The 22095-nt window shown below is 47.3% G+C and overlaps 1 protein-coding gene across 1 annotated transcript in view; it reads right to left on the bottom strand.

Annotated features, from left to right (window-relative positions):
- Window positions 1-3733, bottom strand: part of grin2ba (glutamate receptor, ionotropic, N-methyl D-aspartate 2B, genome duplicate a) — a 70486-nt gene extending 66753 nt beyond the window's left edge. Inside the window, exon 1 of the mRNA XM_084677648.1 lies at window positions 3642-3733. Coding sequence (XP_084533774.1) covers window positions 3642-3733 — 92 coding nt within the window. The remainder of the gene's footprint in view (window positions 1-3641) is intronic.
- Between the last annotated feature and the right edge of the window lie 18362 nt (window positions 3734-22095).

Below are 22095 nucleotides of genomic sequence, written 5' to 3'. Positions count from 1 at the left end.
ATGTCTGTCTTCCTGCCCAGCTGTCTGTCTGCCTGTCTGTCTGTCTGCCTGTCCAGCCCTCTGTCTGCCAGCCCAGCTGTCTGTCTGCCTGCCCAGCTGTCTGTCTGCCTGTCTGTCTGTCTGCCTGCCCAGCTGTTTGTCTGCCAGCCCAGCTGTCTGTCTGCCTGCCCAGCTGTCTGTCTGCCTGTCTGTCTGTCTGCCTGCCCAGCTGTCTGTCTGCCTGCCCAGCTGTCTGTCTGCCTGCCCAGCTGTCTGTCTTCCTGCCCAGCTGTATGTCTGCCTGCCCAGCTGTCTGTCTGCCTGTCCAGCTGCCTGTCTGCCTGCCCAGCTGTCTGTCTGCCTGTCCAGCTGTCTGTCTGCCTGCCCAGCTGTCTGTCTTCCTGCCCAGCTGTCTGTCTTCCTGCCCAGCTGTCTGTTTGTCTAGTCTGGCCGTTCGTCGGTCCATGCCTGTTTTTCGGAGCCAGCCAGCCAGAATACACCAGAGCTAGCCTGGACTGCCCTGGGCTGGACTGCCCTGGCCTGGACTGCCTAAGACCAGTACTCCTGTTGGGTTGTTACCTCAGCGTGGACCCTGGCGTGCCCCACGCTTTCTCTCTCACACCTTCTCTCTGTCACCCTCATTTAAAAAAAACTCTAGGCTACCTATCCTGATTTCTCTCTCTTTTATTACAATTCTCTGTTTCCCCTTCACACTCTGTCCTACCTTTCCCTACACTCTTTCTTTCTCTCTGTCTCTGTCTTTCCTCTCTCTCTCTCCCCCCCTCCGTCTTTCTTCCCTCTCTGTATATCCCCCCTCTCCCTCTCTCTCTTCATTACATGGTAAGTGCCAGGGCTGTCAGTCGTGATATTTGCATGAAGGCGGAGGACAAAAGCAATTGGCAATCTTTCTTTTTTATTGCCTGCTTTGATATTTAGGGAGAGCGCAGGAAGCCACGACACAAGTCTTTCTCTCATTTACTCCCAACTGTTTATGGTCCGTGTATCCATACATTATCCTAACCAGTTTGGGCTAGCAAGCATAAAGCTAACTCCATTTGCCCTTTAATTGAATGTGTCCATTCAGTATCTTTGGCGATGAGCGCGTCTGGAAACAGTCGGCAACGTCGGTGCGATAGCTACAAAACAATCAAAACATTAACTCCCGGAGAGGAGGAAAATTGGAAGCTCGGAGTAAGTGCCATGCGTCCTATTTTCGGAGACGGACAACCGTTTGATTTGGTGACGAACACAAACAAGCACACCCACATCAGGGATAAAAGGACACACAGGGACGCCTCAGTCGATGGTGCATCCGCAAACTTCAGCTATCAGATTCAGGCTCAGCCAATAGAGGCTACGGAAAAAGGTACTTAAACGCATGAGCCTGACAAATGTGTTTTGACAACGAGCATGAAGATAAGCAGCAGGTTTCTAATCTATCGAAGGACCCATCGCTATTTACAACTCTTCTCTCCTATCCTTCTCCTCTCCTCCCTTTCCCCCTCCTCTCCTCGATTTTTTTTTTCTCCTCCTCTCCTTTTCTCTCCTCCTCTCCTCTGCTCTTCTCCCCACCTTCTCTTCCTCTCTCCTTCATGCCTCTCATGTGACCTACATCCTCTCCTGTGTGCGCGAGGCCTCCCAGTTAAAGTCGTGGTGACAGTCCTGCACAGGTGTGAGTTTAGGTGTGTGTATGAACGTGTGTGTGTGTGTTCAGGGCTGTACGCCTGCGAAGGCGTGTGTGTTTATGTTTGTGTGCATGTAGGTGTGTGAGAACCCTGGGCAGGTGTCAGTGTGTGCTAATGTAGGTGTGTGTGAGTATGTGTGTTGTTTTGTAGAACGTGAGGCCTTGGTGAGAAGTCTGGGGTGACCCCCATGCCAATAACAGCCCTGTAATCACTCTAAATGTGTTATATTGAGGGCTTTTCACAGATTGGAGACACATTAATCTGTCCTCCTCCATCCATCTCATTCAAAGCTGTTATTTTTGGAACCAGGAGCCTGCCTTGTGGATTAGTAGGTGTGCAGTCTTTGTGTGTGTGTGTGTGTCTGTGGCTCCCCATGTGTGTGAGGGAGAGAGCGAGAGTAACACAACAGTGCAGTGATTATCCTTCTACAGTACAGAACAGGAGAAATAGGCCTGAATGGGTTAGGGTGTGTTTTTTTGTTGGCAGTTTTATAAGATAAGATCTGGGAGTGTAGCGAATTAACCCCCTGCCCCTAACCCCCCCTCCCCCCAAAAAAAAATATCTACCTCCTCCTCCAGTCAACAGCTCCTGGTAACACAGAGAGCTGCACCTTATCCACACCCTGAAATCTGTTTAGTCCAGAACGCTGCCTAATCCTACACTGTCCTCTACAGTACCAGCTACGGTTCTTATAAGCATGTTACACCAACTACACAAAACACACACTCATGGAGCAACATGTGAACCATTTTTACCGCAGAAAGTGGGTGTCTCCTTTGCTATCTGTGAAAGCTGATTCCAATCAAAGATTGTCCCATGAAGTATCCTAACCCTAACCATTAGATTAGGAGGGTCTGAGATTGGCAGCAGAGAGCTAACACAAAATTGACAATCCACTACTGCTTCAGTAATCACCAATAATGAGTTCTAAACTACAATATTAACGAGTGATTGGTTCGAAACTACAATATTAATGAGTGATTCATTAAAAAATACAATATTAACGAGTGATTTGTTCGAAACTACAATATTAAAGAGTAATTGGTTCTGAATTCCAATATTAAAGAGTGATTGGTTCTAAGCTACAATATTAAAGAGTGATTGGTTCAAAACTACAATATTAAAGAGTGATTAGCTCTAAACTACAATATTAACGAGAGATTAGTCCTAAACTAGAATATTAAAGAGTGATTAGTTCTAAACTAAAATAATCCCCATGATGAGATCCAAGCTACAATAAACCACAGAACAGCTGGATTCCTCTGTCAGACAGACAGTGAGAAATGTTGAGTAAAAATGTCGATTCAAGGTATTAATTTCATTTCTAATTTGACTTCATCCAATTAATTTCAGGTACTATTCATTAAAAAATATATATATATTATTTGTATGCCAGTGTATCAAGGTTATGGATGTGTGTGTGTAATGCAGATGACATTGTTTAACGCTGTAATTCTACATTTGATCATCTGTTCCTGCTCTGTCGAAAGCCCAGTGTGAGGCGGTCCACACACACACACACACACACACACACACACCAAACATTCTAGCTTTCCCTATATCCTTCTTTTTTTCGCCTGATCATCACAATTTTCTTGCAGTCGTCAGGCTGTCATGGTTGTCTCCAATCGTCTCTCTAGCCCCGGTGTGTGTGTGTGCGGTGTGTGTTATGTGTATGTATGTGTGTGTGTTTGTCTCCTTGTGCGTGTCTGTGATTCTGTGTATGTGTGTGTGTGTGTGTGGGGGGGGGGGGCCCTCGAGGACAGTGACAACTAGGAGAGCTTCCCCAATGGATGTCCCTGTTGTTAATCCTAGAAACAGTCAGCCTTGAGATGCACTGGAAGAGTGAGCTGAACACACACACACACACACAAACACACAAACACACACAGTCACAGTTCTATCTGGTTGGCAGTAGCTCGGACGACACCCGTAAAGTTCGTCACTTCATACCGCCGTGACGTCACCTTTATTTACGAGCGGACTCTCGGCGAAGCGCCGTTCCCGCCGTTCACCACGTGCCCTGCGACGGTCTCGCGGACATACGACACAACTTCCTGTCCTGTCATGTCACGTCCTGCGTGCCCGGGCCGTGCCGTTGTCACTTTGCTGGCGGCGCAGCTTCGCTAGCCCCCCGCGGGACGACGTTGGCAGCCCCCGCCGCGCAGGGGAAGGTAATGAATGAGTGATGAGGAAACTTGAAGCAGCCGTGTTGTTCAGCTCCAACCTGGGACCAGGGTTAATAGGATCTCTTAAGGGACGCTGGCTTCACATATTTAATATTCATGGGCAATCGTGTTTGTTTGCGTCGGACGGTGAGGACGGTGGAGATGCCGGATGCCTTAGAGGCTGGACAGAGAGGGAGAGGCGGAGATGGGGCTCTCGTTTTCACTTTCCTCGTTCTCCTTCTCGCTCGTTCTCCCTCTCTCTCGTTCTCCCTCTCTCTCGTTCTCCCTCTCTCTCGTTCTCCCTCTCTCTCGTTCTCCCTCTCGCTCGTTCTCCCTCTCTCTCGTTCTCCCTCTCTCTCGTTCTCCCTCTCTCTCGTTCTCCCTCTCTCTCGTTCTCCCTCTCTGTTTCTTTTCCCCTCTTTCTCTCTCTTTCTCTGTCCTATGCTTTTCCTGTGAACTTCTCCCGAAACAAACGCGTTGTCCTCATGCGAGAACCGACGTTTCCCAAAATAACCAGCTGACAAAAGAACCACTTCAGCCTCCCTGTGAGGAAAGGTTCATGTAAATGAAAGGTTGTTCGCTTTTGGAATATAATAAACCAAGTACCTCCAACCGCCGTCGAAAACACTCTTGAGAAGTGCATTCAAAATCATTTCAGCCATTTAGCGGACATTTTTAGACCAGAAGCAGGCGGTATATGCGTCACAACGTCGTCTGGGAGAGATGGAGTCGGAAGGCCTCTCTATGGCGACAGAGCGGTTGTTCCTCACGACTCAGAGCCTCCACGTTCAGCTAATGACGATGCCTGCCTTCAGCCAGAAGACTCCTCTCTAGGTATTTCATTCTCTCTTTCCATCTGTTTCTCTCTCTCTCTCTTTCCATCTCTCTCTCTGTCTATGTCCATCTCTCTCTCGGTCTGTTTCTATCGCCCTCTCTTTCATGACACTGGTTTTTCTTTTTCCTTTCAGTCAGTGAAGGAGGCCAACAACAGGCCAAACCTCCATCCATCCCTCCCTCACTCTCCCCTCTCTTCTCCTCACTCTCTCCTCTTCCCTGCTCACTCTCTCTCTCCCTCTGTCTCTCTCTCCCTCTCTCCTTCTCTCCCTCTCTCTAACCCTGAGCCAGTGAAGGGAGGAGCTAGGCCCCGGCATGTTTTATTCAGCGGCGGCCCGGTACGATACATAATTCGAGAGGCCGACTGATTCACCGTTTTAATTAAAAACTAGCCTTGTAGAAAGAGACAGTGCCCCTGGTAACATCTTGATTTATGAAGAGACCCCCCCCCCTATATCCTCCTCCGTCAAAGCCTACACTGGGAGGTGGGGGCATGGAGGGGGGAGGGGGGCCGGGCAGAGCGAGCGTTTAGTTGGGAGATTTGGGTGGGGGGGGATGTTGCCTTTCACCTGGCGTGTGATCCAGTGAGTTTTGCTTCTTTTTTTTTTTGTTTTTAAGAACAGTGAGCGTAGGAATGAGAACAGGAAGAGAAGGTGAGAAGGTGGGGGGGGAGCGACTGTGCCGGCTCCGGAGTGGACCGGGGCTGCTGTTCCACACGTCGCACGGCGGGATGGAGTTAGCTTTGGTCTGACAGCAACGTTGCGTTTATGTCATCCTCCCCAATTTAAATCACAGCTGCCACGGAATCCCTCGATGAACCGCGATTTTAATTAAAAAACGGTGAGACGGAGCGGGTTGGGGAGAGAAGGAGGGAAAGAAAGAAATGGAGAGACTGAGATAGGCGGAGAGAAAGAGGAAAGAGAGAGAGGGGGGGAGAGAGAGAGCTAGAGAACCAAAGCTAGATCAGAGTGGCGATACGCAAAGGGGACAGGGGGAATGGAGGAGAGGAAGAGGGGGAATAGAATGAAAGAGTGGCGCTGATGATAAGAGGGCGGGGGAAGGAGATAAGGAGGAACTAACGGAGCCAATTCCGGGAATAAATGAGAAGAGAGGGGGAAAAAAGAAAAAAAGTGTTTCATCTTCACTCATTTCTTGTTTGACTCTCTTCAGCACAGTGCAGCTCTAGGATTCACTCGCCATTTCGCTTAACCTGGTAGTGTGTCTGTGTGTGTGTGTGTGTGTCTGTGTGTGTGTGTTTTCTCTCCCCTTCGCTTCGTCACGCCGTCACTCTAACTGATTGATTCTTTAAGGTCTGGCTCACATTCATGATCACGATACAGACCACACACACACAAATAAACAAAGTAAACAAACACGTGCACACAGTTCACACATTGACGGATGCGTTTATATACCGTGTAACAATCCAGTTATGTCGGAGTACATGACTCTGAATTTAAGTAATGAACATGTACAAACACACCAGCTCAACCCTAACCGTCCAACCATAACCACCGCTGCTTTTAAAAGGATACAGCCCCCACACACACACACACACACACACACACAGGTACACACACTACACACGCAGAACCACACATTTTCCCCACTCCGATCCACTCTACCTCGTTCTCTATATCGACTTATCTCTCGCTCTCTCCTCGTCTTCGCACACACACTCAAAAACCTTCACACAACGGTCATGCATGCACATACACTGACACGTACACACACACACATACACGTACACATACATGAACACAGACACACACACGTACACAAACAGTCAGAGACATACATGGACACACACAGTCTCTCCTCAGGCAGCTCCTGCGCTGACGAGTCACAGGGGGAAGTGGATCTCCTGTCACCCTGAGGGTATCCTTACTTCATGAGCCACATCACTGCTCCACTCCTACCTTCTCTCCTCTTAACTCCTCTCCTACCTTCTCTCCTCTCCACTCCTCTCCTCTCCACTCCTACCTTCTCTCCTCTTAACTCCTCTCCTACCTTCTCTCCTCTCCTCTCCTCTCCTACCTTCTCTCCTCTTCTCTCCTCTCCTACCTTCTCTCCTCTCCACTCCTCTCCTCTCCACTCCTACCTTCTCTCCTCTTAACTCCTCTCCTACCTTCTCTCCTCTCCTCTCCTCTCCTCTCCTCTCCTCTCCTCTCCTCTCCTACCTTCTCTCCTCTCCACTCCTCTCCTCTCCTCTCCACTCCGACCTTCTCTCCTCTTCTCTCCTCTCCTACCTTCTCTCCTCTCCACTCCTCTCCTCTTCACTCCTCTACTACCTTCTCTCCTCTCCTCTCCTCTCCTCTCCTCTCCTCTCCTCTCCTCTCCTCTCCTCTCCTCTCCTCTCCTCTCCTCTCCTCTCCTCTCCTCTCCTCTCCTACCTTCTCTCCTCTCCTCTCCACTCCTCTCCTCTTCACTCCTCTCCTACCTTCTCTCCTCTCCACTCCTCTCCTCTCCTCTCCTACCTTCTCTCCTCTCCTCTCCTCTCCTACCTTCTCTCCTCTCCTCTCCACTCCTCTCCTCTTCACTCCTCTCCTACCTTCTCTCCTCTCCACTCCTCTCCTCTCCTCTCCTACCTTCTCTCCTCTCCTCTCCTCTCCTACCTTCTCTCCTCTCCTCTCCACTCCTCTCCTCTTCACTCCTCTCCTACCTTCTCTCCTCTCCACTCCTCTTCTCTTCACTCCTCTCCTACCTTCTCTCCTTCTCTGCGCCTACCGTGCCCCACCCTCTCTCCTCTGTCCCGCGTTCCTCCTCTCCACGCCCGTCTTTTCCCGCTCCATCTTGTCTTTCCCGTGGCTATCCTAACCACGCCTCTCCTCCTCTCCCCGTTCCCTGTCCTCCCCTCTACTCTCTCCTCTGGATCTACTCCTCTCTCCTCCCCTCTCCTCTCTCCTCTGTTCTACTCCTCTCTCCTCTCTTCCCCTCTCCTCTCTCCTCTGTTCTCCTGGGTTTTTCTCACCCCAGCATCGCTGACCCTCCGGCCCACTATCGCCCAGGTTTCCCGGGCAACTTCCTGGGGGCATCTCTGGTGGATCCTCCAACCGCCACCCCTCCTCCAGTCCACAGCTAACACACGCGCTTCCACATCCTGCACAACCAGGGGACTGCAGCGCCGGAGGAGTGCCAGGGAGGTGAGCCTCCGTGCGATTTCACAACAGGGTTTTGTAAGTGTGTCACGAGTTAGGGTTAGGTAACCAAGCATGTTTGATAACCACGTTGGAAAAGCTGTGGAGGAAATGCTGTGAAGCTCACAGGCCCAACAGCATCCACACACACGTGGGCACACACACACACACTTTTTTTTAATAAGGGTAGCATCAGGGTCTGGTGGTGTGAATGGGTCCTAATTGTCTTATCTTTCGAGGTGGCACATTTCTGGGCCGCGGCATCATTTTGCACCCTGCCCTCCCCCCTCATGGGGCCTCCTGTGCAGACTGCTCTCTCCCCTCCTCTCGTCCTCTCCTCTCGTCCTCTCCCTTCCTCTCTCCTCCTCATCCCCTCCCTCCACGCGCTACACCGTTCCCCCCCCCCCCTCAAACACAAACACCACACAGGCACATACACATCTCTCCACAGCCCCTCCCCACTCTCTTTGCCTCCCACCCTTACCACCCCATCCCACCCTCACCCCCATTTCTGGTCATGGTTAATTAATTAGCAAGCTGTTCACCACCCAGGCCAACTGTACCATAGACAAACACCCGTTGATACGTTTGATACCCCCATACAAATATATAGCACATGTTCATGCTCAAAATGATTAAAATACATATCGGGTGTGGGTGTTTGCATTTGGGAGGGGGAGAGAGAGGGGGGGGGGGGGGGTTCGACCCCCAGGTCCTCCCTTCACTTCCCATGCCCATGTCCAGTTATTAAACCAAGACGGTATCTTCTTGTGGTTCCAGGAACCACCATTCGCGTGAACAAGTTCCATCTTTTCTTGTTGCCCAACCAGCCCCATTACATTACCAAAACACCCAGTCCAGTTGGGTCACTATAAGGAAGCAAATCCAGTGTTTCCCCTATGTCAATTTTTGGCGGCGCGCCACGGCTACATTTCTGCCGCCACGGTATCAGAAATAGGGCTGTACAAGATTTTAGGCCGTCTATCAGCTGTGATCGTTCGAGTGCATGGCGGAGAATAGCACAGACACGCGCTTCACAGCGCAGTTGAGATTGCGTGTGTGCGTCCTTGAGAACTGTAGAGCTAAGTCGTATAACTTATGTCGTCAGTTCATTTAAGACTGTTATTGTATTAGTCTATAGTTCTTGCTCATTTAAATTACGTTAACTGGTGATTTTTGTTGTTTGTAGGCTATACTTCCCCTGCTAGCAAAATTGCACATGTCGATTTGATAGCGATTGTTGCCCTTGATCACGTTTGTATTTTAGGTGCATTATTATGCAAGTTGTTACGTCAATTATTAATTGGCAGCATTTCTGCCATTTAGAACATACTTTATGACTGTAAGGTGTCATTGAGTAGTTTAACTTTATTTCTCTAGGGGAAATAGGACACAAATGTGTGCAATATTACAGGGGGGGCTTAGCGACCAACAGACCTGACCCCACTACAACAACAAAAATCCAAGAGGAAACACTGAAATCTATGAGATGTTTTGGTCAGCCCATCTTACTATAGACCAAAATAACTACCAACTAACGTCCAACTAACCATCCACTGACCTTACATCAAACTTTTACCCTCAAATCTACCCATATGGATATCCAGGCTACATTTCCCTGTTCACAGATGTATTCTAGAGTCATTGTACAGCAACACATCTGTATAACCGTTTGAAGCCAACATTCTAAACAGGTTCTGACAATTATTCTGAAATGTGCCAGGAGAGCGGGAGAAACCTCTAAATGAAATAGAGGAGATATTGCATGTGTTCCACCCAGGGTTTGGAACTGAGAAGGTGTGTTGGTACACAGCAACGTGGTGACTAAATAGAAAATGACAAGGGAGAGAGAGAGGAGGGAGAGAGGCAAAGAGAAAGGCAAGGAGTGAGGGAAAGAGAAGAAGTAGGAGGGAGAGAGAGAATGAGAGAGGGAGAGAGAGAATGAGAGAGGGAGAGAGGAGGCAGAGAGGGAGAGAGGAGGCAGAGAGGGAGGGAGTAAAGCATAATGGAGGAAATAGATCAGAAAACGAAGAAGAAGAAATGAGAAAGGGAGGAGGAAAGAGAGATGGAGGGAGAGAGAGGAAGAGAGACAGAGAGAGAGAGGGAGAGAGAGAGAGAGAGAGAGAGAGAGAGAGAGAGAGAGAGAGAGAGAGAGGGAGAGAGAGAGGGGGAAGAGAGACAGGGAGAGAAAGGAAGAGAGAGGAAGAGAGACAGAGAGAGAAAGAAGAAGAGAGACAGGGAGAGAGAGGAAGAGAGACAGGGAGAGAGAGGAAGAGAGAGAGGAAGAGAGACAGGGAGAGAGAGGAAGAGAGAGAGGAAGAGAGACAGGGAGAGAGAGGAATAGAGAGAGGAAGAGAGACAGGGAGAGAGAAAGTGAGAGAAGGCTCCTGGTAAGTGAGGTTTGTCGACAGGAAAACTGCAAATTAATTTCGTGGGAATGAAACATCCAAAGACCATAGAGCTGTTTGTACATCCTTTGTATTTGAAAGGTTTTTTTTCTGTTTTAAAACCTCAGCATTTAAACTCCATTCATTATGCATCTCTCGCTCTATTACTCTCTCTATCTCTCTAACCCTTTTGGGCTGTGAGAATCAATGCAAATGCAAGTACAAATGGATGGAATACAGCGTTTGTTCTGCGTTCAACATTCTGAGCTTGTGTATATTGCAAAGCCCGCATATGCAACCCCCTTCTTCAGAAATGAGTTCATATATAATAATTTGAGACACAACCTCAGACGCCAATTGTATAAATATTGGGATCTATAGGACGTGCAACCAAAGCCTGCACTGACAGTGTAACGTATGATAGGTTTACGTATACACCGGCTTATATATTAAACATAGTGGGATCGTCTCTCTTTCTCTCCCTCTCCCTTTCTCCCCCTCTCTCTCTTGCCAGCCACCCATCCCAGATCTTGACAGTATGGATGGCTCTCTCCTTAGGGACGGTATCTCCCTCCCAGGTGGAGAGAGCTGAATGGGCAACTCCCCGGGGCTGTTTTCTCCTTAACACCATGACAGTCAATAACGGCTCCATACATTATCTAGCGCTGCTCCTCTCTCCCATGTTCCCCTTTCTCTCCTCTCTCCGCCCCAGGTCTTTGCATTCCCCTCGGCTCTCCTTTCCATCCTCATCCCCTCTCCTATATTCTCCCTTCCTGCTCGCCTCCTCTCCCTCTTCCTCTCCTCCCCTCTTTCTCCTCTCCCTCCTCCTCTCCCTCCTCCTCTCCTCTCCCTCCTCCTCTCCTCTCCCTCCTCCTCTCCTCTCCCTCCTCCTCTCCCTCCTCCTCTCCTCTCCCTCCTCCTCTCCCTCCTCCTCTCCCTCCTCCTCTTCTCTCCCTCCTCCTCTCCCTCCTCCTCTCCTCTCCCTCCTTCTCTCCCTCCTCCTCTCCTCTCCTCTCCCTCCTCCTCCTCTCCCCTCACAGACCCAGGACCAGGCATTGTGACTGTGTGAGGGCTCCTGGGCGGGCAGGGTTGGGTGGAGGGTGGAGTTACCCAAGCGCGCCGCGCATTAGCCGTGACATTTCAATAGCGCCGGGCTAAGAGAGCACGGCGCGGCGGGGCGGCGACCTAGCTCCAAATGGGGGTGAGAGAGCGCACTCGAGGACAGCCAGAGCAGGGTCAGTGGTCAGACTCGACCAGTCTAGCGCTGTGCCATTACAAGCAGGTCATCTGAGATGAGCATGATTCGCTTCCTGGATTCGCCGTCAACCGTGAACAGGACGACCACAGACTGTGTTCGTGTTTTGTTTTTTTAAGAATAGGCGAGGTTCGTCCAGGAAAGAGCAATAAAGTTCTATTCTATCCTATGGAGACTTGCATATGAAACATTTTCTTTCTCTGCATTAGAGACTTCCTTGGCATTTTAGCACCATTACTACAGGGCAGACTTCAGACAGTGAGACATTTCACAAACACTGCAAACGGAACATTAATCACCGCGTTGGCAACAGGTGGTGTTTGGTATTCAAGCGGGGTCGACACCAATAGCACATCACAAAGAGAAGCACAATGTTCTCCAGCAATGTGTTGCTTGGATCGGGCTTTCGTTTGGGCAAATTATGTTTTTTGGATGAGGATGAGGCTGGGTTTTTTCCTCATGTTTAGAGAACATTTTTCTCTAAACCGAGGTCTAAGTGAGACAGCCAGTTTGTTTTTAGGGGGGATGGGACGACATACATACTGAGTGAGACTGGTGATTTAGTGTTGAGTGGATCGCCCCTGCCTTCCCCCACAGCCCAGAGCGGTTGCAGAATGCAGCAGATACCTGGAAGATGCTAACCTGACCCGTTCCCTCCTCCTCATATGGAAACGAGTCACTCGCGCGTGGAAACAGCCGGCAGGCTGCGCGGAGAGAGCGAGACAGCCGAGTGGGACGGCGGCGACGGCGACGACCTCACCAGCTGTACGCGTAGACACGCCCACGCTGAATACCATACGCACAGAGACTGCTGGCCAGAGCCTGCTCAGCGCCACCTTCATCCTCGTCCTCCTCCTCATCACCTTTCATCCTCATCCTCCTCCTCACCATCATCATCACCTTGCATCCTCCTCCTCACCATCATCATCACCTTTCATCCTCCTCCTCACCATTCTCATCATCATCACCTTCATCATCACGTTCATCCTCCTCCTCATCATCCTCCTCCTCCTCATCATCATCACCATCATCACCTTCATCCCCTTCATCCTCCACCTCTTCATCATCACCATCCTCAGCCTCTGACGCCCAAGACACAGTACCTACCCCAGGACAGGCCCGAAGGTAACAGCTGTCACCAAAGAGAGAGACCCCCCCCTCCCCCTGGCCCCTCCCCCTGGCCCCTCCCCCTGCCCACAGAGTCCTGTTTCCAGGTGACTGATGTTGCTGTGCAGGCGAAGACCGGGATGAGTGAAGGGGTATTGATCCGGCTTCGCGGAGGCCAATCAATGCCACTGCACTGCTCGTTATGTTTCAGGTCGTCCTGGAAACGTGATTCTTGGTATAAAAAAAACGAAAGTCATATACCTCAATGGCATTACTACACCAATAAATAACTATTCAAGGCGCCTAAGCAGCATATGACTGTGAGGAATTCAGAGAACTGAATAGTCGCTGGATGTTAGCTGAATAGCACTTGAACACACTGAATGTAATTCCAGGAAACACGATATGTATTGGCTGTTGAAAAGGGATCCATTCCGCACACACTACGAAAGCCGTACCGCTTAACTCTCCTTTCCCCCAAAAAAACTCAGAACAGTTAAGAGTCTCACTTGTATCTCTACAAACATTTGACTCAGCTTGCAGAAAATCACTTCTCTTTCTTTGAGTTCCTCACTTCTCTCGATCCCTCCCTCCCTCCATCAACAGCTCCCTAACTCCCGGGCTGTATCCATTTCTGTCCATGTTGTATTCAGCGTGTTCAAAGCGAAAACGCTCCCTGTCTCATTTTCACCCCTCCAAAAACAAGGACATGAAAGAAGAAGGCTGTCAATTATTGAATACCTCCCCCCCTCCCCGCCCCGCCCCCTCTCCAAAAAAAGACAAAATGGCCACTCAGCAAAGAGGTTGATGCTACACTTTCAATACTCGTCCAGGTGGTGGGATACACAACACAAAAAGAAAAAAAAAATGATAGAGAACTGAAAAAGAAGGATGAAGGGGAGTTCAGACAGAGCTCCACCCCCCAATGAACATGAATTAGCAGACTAAACGCACAGCACCATGTTTGCTAATATGTCTTTCTGCTCACGTGAGCTAAATACGGAAAATGAAACTCCCTATCTGACAAGCAGGATGGCGCGACACGACGAAAATTAAACTTGAACCGAACAGACGGGTTTGTGTCTGGTACAGCGCCTCAGAACTCGTTTTGGGAAGTGCTTGGTAATTAAAGTTAAAATATTCAAGATGATTTCGTTCATTATTACAAAATGATTATTATGATATTATCACGGGTTAAGGAGCTGTTGTAAGTCTTACTCATCCATGGTTTAATTAGTTTTGGAGAAGGATTTGGATGGGGAGGGAGGGATGAGGGGAGGGGGGGGGTTAAGGTAGTCATTTCAGACTCATTTCAGCCAGCCTCGGCTGAAGCGGTTGCTGTTGTATTCGACTTCATTGTATTGTAACGCGCCACTGCGTGCTGTGTGTCTGTTGACGCGCAGAAAAGGGGATCTACCCTCGTGAATGATTCTCACTCTTTAAAAAAAAAAGAAGAAAAAAAAGCCTTTGATGACTTGGTGAAGAGAAAAATGCAATTTTAAAAAGCGATTTTTTTGGTTGTTTTTTCTCTCCTTCTTTTCTCTCGCAGATCCCACCACCACACCTGTTATTCTCTACCCAGGATCTGTCTGTCTGTTTATGCCCTTGTTTCCAACCATCGTGTGAGAAATGACTGAAGTCAGGGTTCCATCGACAGATGAGCAGCAGCTGCGTAACAACCTATGGTGACGATATAAGCCACTTGAGGACAATACAGAGACTAAGCCTCATTTCTGAAAGGCCTACACAGGCTATAGATAAGACTTTGAGAAATATTCCTCTCCTCTCTCTATATAAAATCGTATGACTGTAATTCCTTTATTCTGAAAAACATATATATTCCCGTAGGAAACAGAACTTGAAATAATTCAATTTAGGCCCTAATAAGCTCATCATCAACGATATTGGGGACATTTTAAATGAATAATTTAATATACTTAATGTAAAAAGTAAGTGGAGCATGAAGTGGACTACAGTTGGAGTATATCCAGTAGAATTCCATGGAGTTGTTAGTTCAGAGCTCTTTATATTGATAAGTGGTTGTCTCTGGAAGATCAGCATTTAGGCTCTCGTATGCCATTAGCGTTAGCAACATTAGCTATGACCAGGGGGCAGAGGAAACAGCAGCATGGGGGTGTGGGTGGTGTCAGAGGTGTGGGTGATGGCATTAGCAGCATGCTCACATCTGAGCCCCCCCCCTAAGAGAAGACACGTTGTCTCTCTCCATCCCTCTCTCTTCCCCTCTGCACAGTGCCGTCTCCAGTCTCTTAAACGTCACGGCTGATTAACAGTGCATGGAGAGATAGAGGGAAGGGAAAGGGGGGGGGGGGGCAATGGAGGGATGGGATGGGGAGAGGAAGGGGGGGGGGGAGGAGGAGAGCGCACACCCAAAGTCAAAGTGATAGTGAGGGTGCTTCGGTGATGAGATGAATACAGGACAAAAGACGAATGTGAAAACGTAAACACTAGATGAGCTCTTGTGATGAACATTTGTTCTTCATGAGGTAAGAGTTAACTGAACAGTGCAGGGAAGCCGGTCAACGTTGGACTCGAAGGGAAAAAATTGTGTCTTCCTTGAGTCAATTTTGTATTATGCACACATAACGATCCAGTGTAACACAGCCACACACACAGGACACACATACAGCGCCACAAACAAGCTTGCATAAATGGACGGAGTCCTTCCCCACCAAATCTCATTCAACAAATCCTTTAATTGCTTGATCAATACCCGTAGAGCCATGCAAATGAAGCCAATAGTCGATGGGGGCTAGGTCAGGTGGAATATCCACACCTCGGACACGCGCCATTTATCACCCTCTCTGCACCGCGCTAAACACCCTGAAGACCTCTCCTCCATGCAGACTACCCCCTCTCCCTCCTCCATCTCTCTTCTCTCTCTCTCTCTCTCTCTGTTTCTCCTGCTTCTCCTGTTCTTACTCTTCCTCCTTTATTTCTTTCCTCTCCGCCCCCTGTCCCCCTCGCTTCTTCCCTCCGTCCTCTTCTCTCGCTCTCTTTCACCCGATCGACTCCTTGCTCCCCCTCTTCCATGCACCCCGTCACCCTTCATCTTCCCCCTCCCCTTCACTGGCCTGTGCCCCTACCTACGTCCAGGCGGGCTAGACAGCCATGTTGAGAACCAGTTGAAACCGTTTCAACGAGAGGTTTCAGTAACAAGCTTGTGGCGAGTAGGCAGGTGAATCTCGTGAAAAACAACTTGTTGCTGCAGGGTGGGTCGGATCGGCGTGTGTTGAGGGATATAAACGCAGCGTATAAAACAGGCCATTAGCAATCCGGGTATAATAAACAAGACACGGCGAAAGCACGAACACTCATATATACAAATATATGAGCCTGAACTGACACACACACACACCTACTGTATATATACACACATATATACACGCACAGCATAGAGGGACAAGGTATGGTAACTTCAGGACCTACCTTGTGTATTGCCAGCCAGAATCTCATCCTTGCTTCTCAGAAGTAGCATGATGGTGCGGGCTGAGACTCCTCTCTCCCTCTCATAGCCTCAGACTGAGAGAGGGTGAACTGTGAGACAAACACACACAGACACACAGACAGACACACAGACACACAGACAGACACACAGACAGACAGACAGACAAAGGAAAGGGGATTTTAGTCACAATTGTAAAAACTAAACAAACAGCACAGCAATATCTGTCAATACAATAATAGACACATTCATTTGTACCTAGTAAGCAGGCTACGTCAAATTAAGGTCAAGGCCTACATCGTGCTTGCTTATTGTTTAATTGCTTGAAATACTTGAGTTGATGCTGCAGGCTTTGAAAGTATTCGGTGACACAATTTTTTTTTGTGTGGGCACCTCCGGAGGTGCCGTGTTTGTCAACGAGTTTGACAGAGCATAAATGGTTTAGCGAGATTAAAAAATGAAGCGTCATTCCATTTATCTCCTCACTAAATCGTAATCCTCTCCCTTCCTTGATTGAGAATGTGCAGTTTGGCTCTGGCCAAAAAAAGTACTCACGGCGGTTTTAGAGAAAACGGCGGGAGCGTTAAATCCTTGAAAGGGTCAAGGGCTAAACCAACGTTGGCCAGGTAATTGCTCTTTCTCTGCAAACCGCCACTTTTCTTCTTTTCTTTCGTTTTTTTTTTCCCAACGCGGAATGTGTTGCTTAGAAGTCTCCTTCGTCTGCTGTCTTCGTGACTGTTATCGACGGACAGGGATGAGATGGGATAAACAGGTTAGAGAGAGTCTACAAATTAATAGGCGGCATCATATTTTATTCAATTGGCCTTAGAGAGGCCGTAAATGTGGTTTGTACACACTCAGACAGGCAAACATTAGCACGGAGCTTGGCCCAGTCTCACAAACCAAGATTTTGCAAAGCAAAGGAAGTTTATGACGCACTGTCCTGCCCAGTTGAAAATACAGGTAACCAGACTTACACTAAACACTGATTTTATTGTATACACTGATAACAGGATTTTATTTCATTACCATGTCATCCTATATTGCTTGACACCTATACCCTTCCCCCTTCCAGCCGAATAGTGCAAAAATAAATAATTAATCCTGATAACTCGATATCTTAATATATGCATTTCATCAATGAACACATGCAGATTGGTCTGGTATCTATTTTCTTTTCACCACAGGCTGTACTCTTAAGTAAATAAATTGTACATTAAATATGTTAATGAATAATGAACCCATGTCTCTCGGGCAACAGATTGTTGTTTCTATATTTAATAGATCGATAGACCGCACACGAGTCAAATAACGAATTTACCACACCACACATACACAAATATACGTGATTTTACATGATATCAAAGGAATGTGTATAAAGAATAAAAAATTAAAACATTAAATGGAATGGAATAAACAGAATAGAGAAAATAAAACCATTTGCGCCAGAATCACCAGTTGACGCCTTACACGCAACTGAAGATTGTGCATGTTATGTTTTAACCATCACATCCTCTTAACACGTATCAATGCACGGACTCTTAATCAGCGGCGATGAATCATTGAACAGTTTTTTATATAGCAGATCATGACCCATATTCATACTTGGAGTGCATAAACTGCCAATGGACAGAGATCTACTAAAAGTTTAATTGTCCCATATAGGCCTGCTGTAACCCAGTTCACTATGTAACACTGGAGCCAAACCAGATCCATGATAAATACACGGACCCATATACTTGATGTATTTATGTCAGTTTAGTTTAACAATGATTTCAGTGAATTGAGTGACTGGCTGTCGCTGATCACAGCTTGACATTAGGTTTAGTAAATCTCTGGGATGTCGACTGTATAGTTTGGGATTAGGCCTAAATAATGAGTTTGTACATATCCAGAGTAGGGCCTGTATGACAGTTTGAACAAGGCCTGTTGAGTTGTGGGATTATATTCCCACAGGATAAGGACACATTGACTGTAATTGTTAGTCTCTCGCAAATCTGTCAGTGTCACTAATGGCCATCAACGCAGAAGGACACTTTTTAATGCTGCACGTCCATTTGATTTGAGGCCAATCTATTCTTGATCTGGGTGATTGACAGGTATGTAAGCCAATCCCAACCATGAACTGGAACTAAAGCCATGTCCTTACTGGACCTATCCAAGCCTTGCTAACAACAGTGTTCAATCAGGGCTTCTAAAGTCCTCTACTCGTTTTTCACTTTTAGAAGATGACGCTGTTGCTGTCTCCATGACAACATCCTCTATTGGGATAAAAAAAAAGAAGATGTACATATACAAAAAAGGAGCATTTTAGACAGAGTGCCCTTTGAAGTGCCTTGAAGTGAGAGTCGTTATGTTATCTTTATTTATCCAACCAACCAATCGTCCACCCAGTCAATTATCCAATCACACAATCATCCATCCAGCCAACTAACCAATCAACCAATCATTTAGTACCTAAGTCCCGATTCAAGCCTGATATTCCAGCCACATGTCTCAGTCAATCTGAGAAATTTCTATTTCAAAACATTCTGGTCTGGAAATTCACCACACAGCTACCATTGACAGATTATACAGATATTTTTAGAATCTATGTTTTCAAAGACATGCCCTGCATCTCATTTGCAGGGCAACTCTGTATGTACTGCAGGTTCCTTTAAGGTTACTGTTGCATGCAATATTTGGGACATACAACTTAATCATAACATTTTGCACCTTGAACTTTGACTTTCTTGCTGATACGTCCGTCACAGTTCAAATAGAAAAAACGGTTGGTGCTACAGTTTTTTCCCCATAGCTGTTCAGAGATGCGCATATGGGCAACCAGGAGATCTGTGCTGGTGTTACTTTGTAATGTCTGTAGTTCAGTTGTGACGTATCTCCAGCAAAGCTGAAGATTGTGGGTCAGATTAGTCAGAAAAGCATCCTGGCTGACGTTTTCAACTGGACATTCTGATACTTTTAGAATACTGCATTTAACACACCATGTATTGGGACCTACTATTTAGCATGACTGAAAATATGGAACCTGCTATTTAGCATGCTCGAAAATATGTAGTATGGGGGTATTATTGGGCCTCGGGTTTGGTAACCCAGACAAAGACCCATTCTCAAAATGTGTCTGTAACACTTTTGGACGTAACATTTTTAGGATGTGTAGATCCTTTTATATTTATAATTCTCCACAATACTTGGTCAACATGACAAGAGCCCTGTCCACTGTACACTCCAACTAAGAGTATTGTATATTTTTTCAGATGCTTTTTTTTTTTGTCACTTTTTTTCTTCTTCCACGCGTACTGCCAGAAGCACCTTGAGTGGCACAGTGAGAGCTACTCTGCAAGTTCGGGGGGGGTTGACAGCTTTGACAGACTGCAGGGTCTTAAGTGGCCATCTGTAGGTAAACTCAGGAGGTCACACGCATGGTCAAGACAGAGAGCACCATGGGTAATGGCTGGGGTTGCAAGACTTGAGTCCCGGGTGAATTTGGCACGCGTGCTGCTGTAACCTTGACCGGCACAGAGCAAAACACACGCTCACACACTCACACCCTCACACTGTGTGAATCCCAAGCGCTGTCAGGTAAATGATAGGAAAGTTAATCAGAAAAAAGGGGTCATAACATACAACATGTATGATGGATGGACAGCTAGACCTGTACGTGTGTGTGTGTGTGTGTGTATGCATGTGTGTGTATGCAATTGCAGGCAAACCTTGCAGTAAGCTTGAGCCTGTGTACAAGACAGCGTATTGACAGACTCCAGAGAAAACTGTATTTGCTGTTTGCTCACCACTGTATATTGCGACACATTGACATTTCTTCTTTGAAATAATGATGTTTCCACCGGATAAGCTGAGAGTGATAAAGGGCAGCTTACTCTTTCTCCTCTATGAACCACTAACACACGCACACACCCTTACACTTTAACACACACACGTAAAACATGATGTACACATTTAAGAGGTGTCTGTACTCCTTTTTTGGGTTGGAGAAAGTGGATAGAGATGACTGAAAGGCTGACAGGAAAATCAAGAGAGACAAGTTATGGTGTAGAAAATACCATTTAAGATGAGACCATAACTGTAGATGATATGTATCACATATACTATGCATCATGTATTCTATGCATCATGTATGTATCATGTATACTATGTGTTGACAACCTCACAGTGTTAGACAGCATGGGAAACGAGTCAAGTCATTATGGAATAGAATACAATGGAGATTTTAATTTGAGGGACATTACGGATATTCGATAATTCACCAATATCTCTGCCATAAACAGCTCACACACACACTCCACCACAATGCAATGATTTACAAACAATGCATCACAGACATTTGAAAATGTAATTGAACAAATACCATTTATCACTGTCACAGTGAAGAGATATATTACGTGTGTGCATGAGTGCATCTGTGTGTGTGTGCGTGTGTGTGTTTAGACGAGTCATACTCACCTATTTCACCCTCAATAATGGGTGACACTATCTATGTGTAGATTGGACAAATTCTAACGATCATAAATACTATGGCAACTAAAAGACAAAGGGGCCGGTTATGTCCTTAATCCTTAATATCAAAATCCCATCAAAATTCAGTAGAAAAAGTATTAAACTCGATATTAGTCCATTAGGAAAAAGGCCAAAAAAGTCCTGAATTTCTGCCCAGTCTATAATAAATAGTTAATCTGAGTGTTTCATCATCAGTTCAGATATATAGTACATCCTTCGGGCAGCTGCTAGATCCAAAGAGCAGTTAAAAATGTGATGATCGTTTAAAAAAATCCAACTGCCTGGTGTCTTCTCGTCACCTTGAGGACAAGAATCGAATTCTCCTTCAAGAAAGAAAAAGAAAATCAAATAAGAGAGATGGAGCAAAGAGGACGAGTCATGAGCCTCACTTGGTTTCTCTCTGCATTTGTCAGTCACAGCCGCCTAAAACCCTCACCCCTCCCCGCCACCCCCCCACCACCACCACCCACCCACCCACCCGCACACACAAGCCACAAAGTTTGCGGGTTAGTTCTTAATTCCACACTGTCCCCTTATCGGTTGAAACACGTCCTGTTTTCCTATTGATAAACATTGTTTTCTCATTACAATACAAAATAATTTACCCCTCAAAATAGATTAGGATAATCCCTCAGCGAAGGCTTAAAGAAAAAGAGTCTATCGCCGAATAACACAAACCACCCCAAAAGCCCCCACCATCTGCAGAGCAGACGAGCAAGACTCAACGCGAATAATTTTCTTATGGCAAATGAAAAAGGTGAAACAACAAAAGAATCAATGACTGGGTCAATGAGAGGTTGGGGGTGTAAAGGGGGGGGTTATAGATAAGAGATGAAGGGGTCCGCGATGAAAGCGACAGACGGGGAAAGTATAGGGGGGTAGAATAGAATAGAAAAGAGAAATCCTCTGGAAGCTAAAGAATCGCACCCAGTTGTTTTCAGTCCATTCTCTTTGACTGCTTCTGTGCGCGTGTCAGAAGGAACGAGAGTGAGAGTGACCGGAGACAGCGGGCAAAAGAGAGAGACAGAGCGAGCGAGCGACTGAGATGCACACGCACCCAAACACAGGTGACAGACCAGTGGAGTAGAGGAAAGGCATCTGAGGAAGGAACCCTTTGACAGTTTCCGTTCCACAGCTGTCTCAGCTCGTCTACGTCCTTCCTCTCCCCAGAAAGCAAACCATGCAATATGAACCAGAAAGATCTTAGTAGCACCACTACTTACTTGACACAACCAACATCCCCCACCTCCCCTCCCCCCTAAGAAACACTGTCTTTTGGGGGACCTGAAAAAAACGTCCTTCCGTGAGAGACTCGGCGCCAGTCACAGGAGACGGCGGCTTCAACGTTTAGCGAGGAGGAAAGCGGCGAGCGAGGGCCCCCACCGGGGGAGCGACGCGTTGGGATGTGTGCCTCTCGAGATGAGGGAGAGGATGAAGGGGTGCTTGGATGGTGGATCACAGTGGGGATTGGTGGAGGACAGATGTGGAGGGGTGAGCGAGGAGAATGTCCCTGAGGGGAGAGCGTGTGTGCAGGAGGGTGGCGTGTGGATGACAGGGAGCAGGCA

This window comes from Hypomesus nipponensis, chromosome 17, assembly GCF_054491055.1.
Source record: "Hypomesus nipponensis isolate SF chromosome 17, ASM5449105v1, whole genome shotgun sequence".
NCBI lineage: Eukaryota > Metazoa > Chordata > Actinopteri > Osmeriformes > Osmeridae > Hypomesus > Hypomesus nipponensis.
The sequence above is the reverse complement of the archived record's forward strand: the minus strand, read 5'-3'. Positions and strand labels throughout refer to the sequence as shown.